The sequence below is a fragment of the Phalangium opilio genome, unplaced genomic scaffold (assembly GCF_054372755.1).
Source record: "Phalangium opilio isolate 3A_F unplaced genomic scaffold, DU_Popi_V2 ptg000094l_1, whole genome shotgun sequence".
NCBI lineage: Eukaryota > Metazoa > Arthropoda > Arachnida > Opiliones > Phalangiidae > Phalangium > Phalangium opilio.
Window position 1 is genome coordinate 5,478,818 of NW_028324199.1, and position 10,932 is coordinate 5,489,749.

At 39.9% G+C, this 10,932-nt stretch overlaps 1 protein-coding gene across 1 annotated transcript; it reads left to right on the plus strand.

Moving 5' to 3' along the window:
• The first annotated feature begins 703 nt into the window (after positions 1–703).
• LOC149639896 (uncharacterized protein F54H12.2-like) lies at positions 704–1,258 on the plus strand. Its single transcript, XM_089850836.1, has one exon. It carries the CDS (start codon positions 704–706, stop codon positions 1,256–1,258), a length of 555 nt encoding a protein of 184 aa, XP_089706962.1.
• Positions 1,259–10,932: the final 9,674 nt, after the last annotated feature.

Below are 10,932 nucleotides of genomic sequence, written 5' to 3' on the forward strand. Positions count from 1 at the left end.
GGAATCAAGCTAAGAGTAATGAAAGCCATAAAATGACAACCCTTTCGTAGTGAAACACGAGTTTCGTCCCTTACCGAAAAAACCACCTCTAAAACACGTCTTAGGTTGGGCTGAAGACGTTTTTTAGAGGTTTTTTTCGGTAAGGGGTCGCTTACAGGTGTAACGACTGATGTCATCTTGAAGCATATTTTTAAATATTAAACAAAGCCTGATCCTACATAGGCACGGAATTTAATTTAAGCCTCTCATGGATATACGTTAGTAACGGTAACGTTGCTATACATTGTCTGTGAGAGACTACTTTCAGAAATAAAGCTTGTATGAATGGTTATGGAAAAGAGCCAATATGAAGAAATATGTTATCTTTATCAGTTGCCAATATTATACGGGAATAGAAATATCTAGCGCTAATGTTGTATACTAACAATGTCAATTGAATATCCACTAAGGTATTCTATATACATATGTTTTTGTTTGTAAATAACGTATTCATTACCATTATTCGTTCCGCTATATTTATAAATAATATATACATCTCAATATCTATAATTTCAGTTAATGTATAACGGAGTCCGAGCCCTAGTCGATGTGAATTTTAAATTTATCAAACGTCCCAACGAATTCTGCGGATGGAATTAAAGCGAAAGTTATATTTACCCACGCTTCGTTATTCATAAGAAGAGTTAAACTAGCCCCCGAGATTATGATATCACACGCCAAAACCCTGGAATTGGCCACGATGAAATACCCCATAACACGTACGGAATGTAATACGTTTTCCATATCTCAAGGAAGTAAGATAGCAGTCAAAGACAATTTATTTAGCGGTCAACAACCGAATAAAGTTGTAATTGGATTTGTTGACCAGAACGCGTTTTTGGGTGATTATAAAATGTCGCCTTTTAATTTTAAAAATGAAGCGCTGAGTCAAATCGCCTTATCCGGTGATGGGGTTAGCGTACACCATAAACCCTTAAACCCCAACTATAAGGATAACCTATGTATGAGATCAGACGCCAATCTCTTTCTTCAAACCGGACAATGGAATATCCACGAGGGAAATTTCATTGACCGTGACGAGTTCCCCAATTGTAATGCTCTTTTCGTTTTCGACTTGACCCCCAACCTGAATGGTAGTTCGACTGAAAGTTTCAACTTTATAAAGAACGGTAGTGTCCGATTGGAGTTAATATTTGCCGAAGCGCTATCGGCTACAATTACCGTCGTTTACTATTCGGAATTCCAATCTTTGATTTAGAGGACTGCAAAGGCTTTGGGAAAACTCCAACTCCATAGAAAGCCAAGGGACTCCCTCATTTTTGGTCGGAGTTGGAGTTGGGTAAAATAAATAATTTGGCTTTGGGTGGCTTTGGGAATATTATCTCTGAAATGGAACGGAGTCGGAAGGGAGTGGAAATATTTCGAAAACTTATACGGGAGTCGGTCGGGACTGGATTATTGTTGGATTCAGGTGGCTTTGGCTGGCGTTGGCATTTATAGTATCCAAATGGAGTTGGTGGCATTGAGAGCCAGCCTTATTTTATTCAACCGGAGTTGGGTGGCATTAGTGATATTAGTCAATATTTCCTCTTTGAATTTCCCACGCGGTTGTTTTGGCGCAAGCGGAATGCATGAAGTTAAACCCCACACAGACGGCACATGACGGTCGCGGCTGGTACAGCCGTCCCTCCGCAAAAAAAAATCAAATTCATTGCTGTGCGAGAGAAAATGAAACTAAAACTATTTGTTCTTTTTAAGTTAGAGAGTCATAAATTTTTCCGTTGCCTAGCGTGAAAAGGAAAACTACAATTATAAACAATGTTCGAGTTTATAATAAAAATAATTGAAAAAATGCACTGGGATAACGTTAGAAAACCTTCATAATATACCACACGGCCGGCTGGGAAACGTTGGGGTAAATATAAATGAAAATTGGTTAGGTTAAATGCTTTTGTGTTTGGAGTAAGAACGTTTGTTGGAGCTCTCATTGGCTTTGGCAGAGATGGGAAAACTTGTCGTATATCTCATTAGCTTGGTCAAGGATGGCTTTGGCAGGGTTTAGAAAACTTGTCGGATTTCTCATTGGCTTTGGCAGGGATTGGAAAAATTTGTCAAATTTCACATTGCATTCGGCAGGGATTGGAAAGATTATTGAATTTATCAATTGGCTTTGGTAGGGATTGGAAAGATTTTTAAATCTGTCAATTGGCTTTGGCAGGGATTGGAATTCGTGTGAAACTTCATAATTGGCTTTGGCAGGGATTCAAAAATGAAATGAACTTTAGTGTGGCGTTAGGGAGGAGTTGAAAATATAACAATGGCGTTAGGGTGGCAGTGGCTTTTGTGAAAATTTTACCATTGGAGTTGGCAGGCTTTGGGAATGACTTTTTTCTTTTTGCAGCCTTCTACTTTGATTGAAATTGACAAAAACCGAGCCGTTTTATTCGATCAAAGCTCATAATAGACTCTCGACAACTTGAGAAAATATTAAGGCGTGACCCATACACTAGGAATTTGTTCCGGGAAATATTTCCGGCGGATAAACTACCACTAACTGTTAAAACATTTCCATCGCTATTTATTGTGAACACTGATACGTCTAAAGGGAAAGGCGAACATTGGACGGTTATATACATTTCAAGGAAAAAGAATACTGAATTCTTTGAAAGCTACGGAAATCCACCCGATTTATTTAAATTTAACGGTTTTGTGGAGCGAAACAGCCTAACTGTTACGTTTAATTCACGCCAGCTACAGGGGGAATTAAGTCAAACTTGTGGTGGGTATTGTGTCTATTTCTCGTTGTATCGGTGTAGGGGAGTTAAAATGTTTGATATAATAAAACGATTTTCTATAGAAAATGTTAATGATCGTATGATTACGGATTATATGTATAAGAATTACTCAATAACTTTTTCATAATTTTTCTCTTTATTTTGTTTTAATATGCCCATGGTCATTTAAAATTAAACATTTATCGTCACAGGGGTTTAGGCATAGTTTATTCTGCCTCACAGTTTTTAAGATGTGTTTGTCGCTGACTATTCGGACCATTTCCGCGGTGGTCAGCGCGCGGTTGAGTAGGCACTCGCGGTAGTGCGCGTGCCGGACGCGTTTTCTCACGACGTGCTTGTACACCCCCTTGCACTTCTTTTTCTCTCCATTAGATGATAGGATGCTGTACATCTTGGATCTCAACCCACAGAACTCTTGAATTGGGGTTCCGTCCAATTCATCTTTAAACTCCCCAGTCTTTTCTTGTTAATGTCACTGTGAAGAGGATGTTCACGTGGGTACCCCGAGAAATCATACCTGTCCATTTGAGCGGCGAAGTCTTCATACAGATTCCGTGTCTCAATGTTGTAGGTGAGGCTATCTGTAATTATACGTCGTGTTAGTATAGGAACAAGTATAACATAATCTCATAAAAGATGCCGGTATCTGTAAACAGGAGTTTAGCCTTGTCACCATACTCCTTTAGAATTACGTCGTAGTGGAACTGGTACATGAGAAGTTTAGACAGGTCCAAAAAGGCAAACCCGGTGTATATGGGTCGGTTTAAAATCAGCTTCTTCTTGGTAGAATGGATTTCAACAAGGTTGTTGTTGAAAATCGTAAATTTTTCAAAGGCGGGGGAACTGGCTTTTTTAACCGCCTTCTCGGCGGTGATGACTAGTTTGAAATCCTGACGATTTCGTAGGTTTTCCATATTTTTACCTTTAAGTGAGGAAGTGGGGGTGGATATTATAAGCTTGCTAAAAGGAATAATTTTACTACTCACCGAATACGGCGTTATTCATCAGTTTAAAGAGGTCCTTTTCAAAATCGTCGGTGGCCTTACTTCTCTTCTCCCTGTTGAAGTCTGTGCTCGACTTTAACCAAGCCCCTTGCTCGAATTTCATTATTCGGTGAATTTTGGTGATTTTCAGTCCTTTCGATGCGTAATACTTTAGGTTGCGATAATAGTGCACAACACTAGAAATTGTGGACTAGTTTGGGGAGTGATTCCTTAATTGGGATATTCTTTTTTGAGTATTCGGAGAGGAATTCCGGTTTTATCCTCATTGATTCCGGGGCTAGCGGATAACAATTGTGGCTAGTATGGAGGTTCTCGGGGTACTCCAAATCGACCTCGACTATAAATCCTTCCGGTGCCGTGTCGTGACAGTCTAAAATTTCGGTATATAACCATTGAACAGAATTCCATTGGAACGAAATTCCATTGGACCGAAATAAAAAATAAGTTGTTCTAATTGATCGAAGCTAGTCGGCTGTTCCCAATGGACCTAATTCCCATTGAGCAGACTTCCCATTCCTGTTGGACAGAAGTCTCGTTGGAGCGAATTTCCCATTGGCGCGATTTCGCATTTTATCGTATTCCCATTGAGCAGACTTCCCATTCCTGTTGGACAGAAGTCTCGTTGGAGCGAATTTCCCATTGGTGCGATTTCGCATTTTATAATGCTATATTTATTAAGGTCGTTGAAAAATAAACATGGGCCTTTTCCAAAATATTCTTATTTTCTAGGTTGGCCTAGGGTTAGGTTAGGTTAGGTTAGGTTTGGTTTGGTTTGGTTTGGTTTGGTTTGGTTTGGTTTGGTTTGGTTTGGTTTGGTTTGGTTTGGTTTGGTTTGGTTTGGTTTGGTTTGGTTAGGTTAGGTTAGGTTAGGTTAGGTTAGGTTAGGTAAGGTTAGGTTAGGTAAGGTTAGGTTAGGTTAGGTTAGGTTAGGTTAGGTTAGGTTAGGTTAGGTTTGGTTAGGTTAGGTTTGGTTAGGTTAGGTTTGGTTTGGTTTGGTTTGGTTAGGTTAGGTTAGGTTAGGTTAGGTTAGGTTAGGTTAGGTTAGGTTAGGTTTGGTTATGTTTGGTTAGGTTAGGTTAGGTTAGGTTAGGTTAGGTTAGGTTTGGTTTGGTTTGGTTTGGTTTGGTTTGGTTTGGTTAGGTTAGGTTTGGTTTGGTTTGGTTAGGTTAGGTTAGGTTAGGTTAGGTTAGGTTACGTTACGTTAGGTTAGGTTACGATAGGTTACGTTAGGTTAGGTTAGGTTAGGTTAGGTTAGGTTACGTTAGGTTAGGTTAGGTTACGTTAGGTTAGGTTACGTTAGGTTAGGTTTGGTTAGGTTAGGTTAGGTTTGGTTAGGTTAGGTTACGTTAGGTTAGGTTACGTTAGGTTAGGTTAGGTTAGGTTAGGTTAGGTTTGGTTTGGTTAGGTTAGGTTAGGTTAGGTTTGGTTATGTTAGGTTAGGTTTGGTTAGGTTTGGTTATGTTTGGTTATGTTAGGTTAGGTTAGGTTAGGTTAGGTTAGGTTAGGTTAGGTTATGTTTGGTTAGGTTTGGTTTGGTTTGGTTTGGTTTGGTTTGGTTAGGTTTGGTTAGGTTTGGTTAGGTTTGGTTAGGTTTGGTTAGGTTTGGTTAGGTTTGGTTAGGTTTGGTTAGGTTTGGTTAGGTTTGGTTAGGTTAGGTTCGGTGTGTGGAATCGGATATAGACGAATTCATTTATTCCATATATAAGCCGGAATTGTCGTTAACAGCAGCTTCAAGCTTGGGCCAAAAAGCGACGCTAGTCATCGTTCTTTACCTCTAGCGTTGGCTCTTGGCAGAACGAGAATGGCTGCTTGCCCCATGTACGGTTGGATTCTCTTCTTGTACTTAATGAATTCATTCACATGACCATTCTGTCGAATGGGATTTCCGACCGAATGGGATTTCTGTCGAATGGGACTTTCGACCGAATGGGATTTCTGTCGAATGGGATTTCCGACCGAATGGGATTTCTGTCGAATGGGATTTCTGTCGAATGGGAGTTCTGTCGAATGGGATTTTCGGCCGAATGGGATTTCTGTCGAATGGGATTTTCGGCCGAATGGAATTTCGGTCGAATGAAATTCTGCCCAACGGATTCTATCCAATGGGATATAAGCTAAAATTTCCTGTTCAGAGTCCCGGTTGGGTTCAACCCACCGAAATTTCCTCATTGGCAAGGCGTCACTCATCACAGTCCCGTAGAGATAGTCACAATCTATTGTTAATATTCATTAGTACAACACTAAATTACGTTAACTTGAAATACATACCTAGATAACAGATACAGCTATCCGATTTTGAGTCGTCGTATCCCTCTAGATACTTGTTTTTAGCCTTTGCAAAGCGATGGCTTATCATTGACACCCCACCCCGAATGCCCTTTTCGATGAAAAGGTGGATGTCCTCGTCCAGAATTAAGTCCAAGCACACCTTGGTCATACGTAAAGCGGCATTCCAAGCAAAACCGGGTAGGGTATAGGCATGGGCTGGGTCGAGACGATAATACGTCATACACATCCGACGGAAATTTTGAAACACGTCTGCCAGAAGGGGTGTGTCTGACAACACGTACAAGTCGTGATACCCGCCTATTGGAGAAAATACGTAATTTTGTCTAATATATTTAATTAGATATATACATACCTAAATTTTGGATGTTGATTGATTTGCACACATTCTGCGCATGCGTATAATCTTCCGGGCTATGATTCGGTTAAATCATTGTGGAAGCAGTTGATTGGTGGTAACTGAACCTCTCTAAACCGCTCCTCCGAATCCATGAGTGAATAGGGGTTTACACCCTTTCGTAGAAGTAATTTTACTTCTTCGGGTTCAAAAACTGAACTCAATAGGGGGAATTTTTGGGGTCCCCCTTTAGCTAAGTTTGAAACCAATGTTTCAAGTGACACCGGAAGAAAACGGATGCTATCTATGAAGCGTTGATTTCCCAGCGAGATAGAAATACACGCCTCGCTATTTGATGCAATACAATCTATTCTTGTATTTTTTATTGCCGCTTTATGTTGCATAATGAGATGAGCATCATATCTGTGGATTAGAAAACAAATGGTTGGGTAAAATAATTATACTAAATAATAATAAAAAATAATATATAATAATAATATATATTACCTGCTTAAATTGTGCATCACGACTGGGATGAATTTCGGCGCTTTTAATTTCAGATTACAGCTCTGACACGCGCTCCCCTTAAACGCTCCGGTGTAATGATCATGGTCGCGTGTTTTGATTGATGTTTCCAGGAATACCTCTTCACACACGTAACAGCGACTCGCGGATTGGAACGAGGCCTCCTCTTCCCCTGTTAACTCCATTGGGATATTTTCTTTCAAATTTTCGGCTAATGCTTTGACTCGTCCATGAGCATTTTCAAAAACTTCATCCTACCGTCACGCCCTCTATACGTTTCATGTTTAACTAGTTTTCCTGAATAGAGTATTTAGTTAGATGACTATCGTATTATTTCACGGATTTGAAATTACCAGTTGGGCCATTAATGGTGTAGGAGAACCCACACGCTACATGCAGCGCCAAAGTTGTGGTTGATGACAGAGAGGTTTCGGGAAGACACGTAGCCACCTTTGTCAACAACGACTCGAAATCCGCAACAATGGTGTATGTCACCTACAAATGAGCTGTTACAGAGTTGAGTCAAACTATCATTTTGTTAATAAGTTACCATTTGATTTCACCCGTAATTTTAGAATTTCAGAATAGGCTCATATGATCATTATATACCGCTTCGGATGAGCTTCTTTTTAAACAATACCGACAGTAATACGATTCGTGACCGTGCTTGGTGAAACCACTAAACAGTCGACTTAGGTGACGAATTAATACAAAATGTTTTTACTGTCCGTATGACACCAATAGCAAGTCAACCTCCCTGACTGTTGCACTTTATTGTCGCTTACATAACGCGGCAAATATCCTTTTTCACATGCGAAAATATTAATTGATAAATTGTGTTTCTCCTCGAATCGTTTCAATTTAAATGCATCTAGTTCCAAGGGGAATTTAACGCCTCATAAATCGAGTTCATTCTCGTATTGTTTATAGTGCGTTATACGACTTGGGTTGACTAAAGCCGGGTGTAGTTTCGCTAAAACAGACCACAGGAATCAATTATTATCCCGATGGTCTTCTGGGTTAACGTTCACTGTAGCCCGTTTATTCGCAATCACACGTGGAAATTCGAAGTATGTACCTCCAACGAGGGGTAAATATTGGATAATATTAATTTGTAAATATATAATTCGATCCAACACCCAGCCGCTCCCCGTAGCTTCGAAAGTGCTCATACTTTCGGCAATCTTATCTCGACTCGAGTTAATTAGCCTCGGAATAACTTCCGGTGTCATCGTTACATGCATAAATCCACGGAAGAATGGTAGAGTTTCAGCCTCAGTGGCAGTATTAACCAACTCCCGAGTGTACCACGCTTATACCACCAAGTACCATTTAATTCCCTTTTTCACGCTTAGTTTCTTTCTGAGGTAAGTTTCTAGTTTTTCCCGGTGTTTGTTTGGGGTGGTAATTCTGGGCGAGAAAATCGTGTTATCGAGCGCGTTCACCTTTTCAATGTCTGGATCGTTTTGTTCGGACTCCTAGTGGTCCATAAACTCGATCAAACCGAGATCATCTTGGGAGAGCAAGACATCATCATTTTGCTGAACTTCAAAATTTTCCATAAACTCCTCAAGACCATCGTTATCTTGGGAGAGCAAAGCATCAGCCCCATTTTGTCCACCTTCCCACCCGTCCATAAACTCCCCAAGACGATCGTTATCTTGGGATAGTAAAACGTCATCGTTCACATCACCTTCATAAATACCTTAGATTTTAATTCTTATACCAATTTAGAAAAGAGAGTTTGTGTCTTAAACCCCTGGTTGCTAGCTACACCCTATGCATCGCTGTGCGGCGGGTAAGACACTTTACAGGGGGGGGGGTAAATAAATAAACAAAATATTTACCATTTTCTACTTTTCTTTTCTTTCCTCCGTTTGTCAGAATCGTTGCCGCTTTTCTCTTTACGGGAGAATTGGGAGGGGTGACGCGGTGTGATGGTCCGGTTTGCGGGGGCGTTGGACGCGTATTATTTTCCACGACTTTATTTACGGCGGCTCCAACGTGGTTCATTTGCCGTTGATGGCGGTTTAAATTATCTTTCCGCGCATAACTCTTATTACAAACTGGACACGCAAAAGAAATGTTACCGTGTTTGGTCCGCATATGACGACTAAGGTTCGGCTGGTTGGTAAAGACATCGGCGCAAGTAGAGCAGGAGTACATCTTGAAATCGAATGTGACCATAGCACCCATTTCCCTTCCCTTTTATACAATTTTTAAGCTCACGTATATATTGTTTCACCCTTTCCCGTGATTCTCATTGCATAAAAATATTGTCAGCCTTAAACAGTGGCTTTTTCCTTGGATTTTCCGGGGTTTCCACATCAACGTACAGAAATCCAATTGCGTCTGGTTTAAGATGGTGTAATATGGAAGACCCAAATAGAACCTTCTAGAAACAATAGAATGTTCTGGAATCGGAAAGAATATTCTAGATGGTCCCAGATGACCGACACTTCATTGTTCATCCGAATTCGGTTAATATTATAGGTATTGTAAAGTCAACAATGACGCTTTGATGTGAAGATTCCCTCGAGTCTAAGAAATTTACTCCTGATGAAAAACCCAAACTGTATCTTACACTATAGTAGCAGGTACAGACTGTTAAAGAAGTCTTTGCGCGTTGCGTTTTTCGCACATATTTTACTATAATTCAAAAACTATTAGAGCTAGCGCTCTGAAATAAAGTGCGTTATAAAAGTTTTGCATTTCTCTTTCATATTTTACCCGTTCCAAAGTTGTCCTTTGCATACTTATACCGGAAACCGGAAAAGTCAAAATTATCAACTTTGAAAATATTGATTTCTCGAGGATATAAATGCAATTTTCGGATTCCTTGGGGTCGATTCATATTTGAAAAGTGTTCACCAAATTCAATTCCGATGAATAGGTCACGAGTAATCAGCCTTTATTCAAAATCTGGCAAACTTGGTTAGAGTGGCGATAATTCATCATCGAGTATCGAATCTTTGTCGTAATAATGCTTGTTAGATGTTATGGCACCTTATGCGTATATATATGATTGGTCTTGTGGCGCAATACTTTGAAACAAATCAGACGTTCATTAAAGGGATGGTGAAGTGGAAAATAAAGTAATTTTTTATTGATTCTTCTATAAGACCGATTTGCATAGTGAAACCTCCAGGAAATAACACCGAACGATTTTTAAACTACGATTAGTTTGAAATTTCATGGATAATTTTAAATATGGATCTCCGACCAATCGCGTAGCGCCCCGCCTTTTTATCAACAATTTTCTCTTGGAACGCTCCGTGTTGAATCAATTTATGGCGAGATTTGAAAAAAATTGCACGATGTGAAAATTGTGGCGCGAGACATGGAACGTGCCACGAGAATTTTGTTAACAAAAAGGCACGGCGTTACGCGATTGGTCGGAGGTACTTATTTAAAATTATTTTTAAAATCTTAGCCTAATTTGAATATTAAAATCAATGGGAGGTATTTCCTAAATTTTTCATTATACAGACTGGTCTTATAATTAGTAGAAGAATCGATAAATAAAATCACTTAATTTTCCACTTCACCCTCTCTTGAAGAGAAAACTCGCGTCTTTTGAAGAGGAGAGGCGGTTTGAAAATATTGTTATTTGGGCCATGATATCATAATATTTAGAACTCATATTAATTACGTCTGGGTCTTCAGCCCAGTCAAAATCTCATTCATGATGGGATATGCACTGCACGAGATCCCTTCAAATAGACAAATTCGACTATTCCATACATGAAACAACTTCAGAGAAGAGGGCTTCTATGTTAGGAATGTTCGCTACGCGATTGAGCTTCTTTAAACGGAGCCTGAGGCTGGCTATAGCCTCCCGCGTTTATCGCAAATGTGAGGCCAGGGATAGATTTAATTTTAGAAGTGGGAATAGAGAATAGAGTAATCTAGGAGCGCGTCAAATTCCCGGACCCTCTTCCACGGAAAGGAGGGGTATGAAAGAAGAGGCGTGTCAAAGCGACAA

Bases quoted from the DNA above. Each gene is read 5' to 3' on its own strand.
- LOC149639896 (XM_089850836.1), top strand. From the start codon at position 704: ATGATATCACACGCCAAAACCCTGGAATTGGCCACGATGAAATACCCC.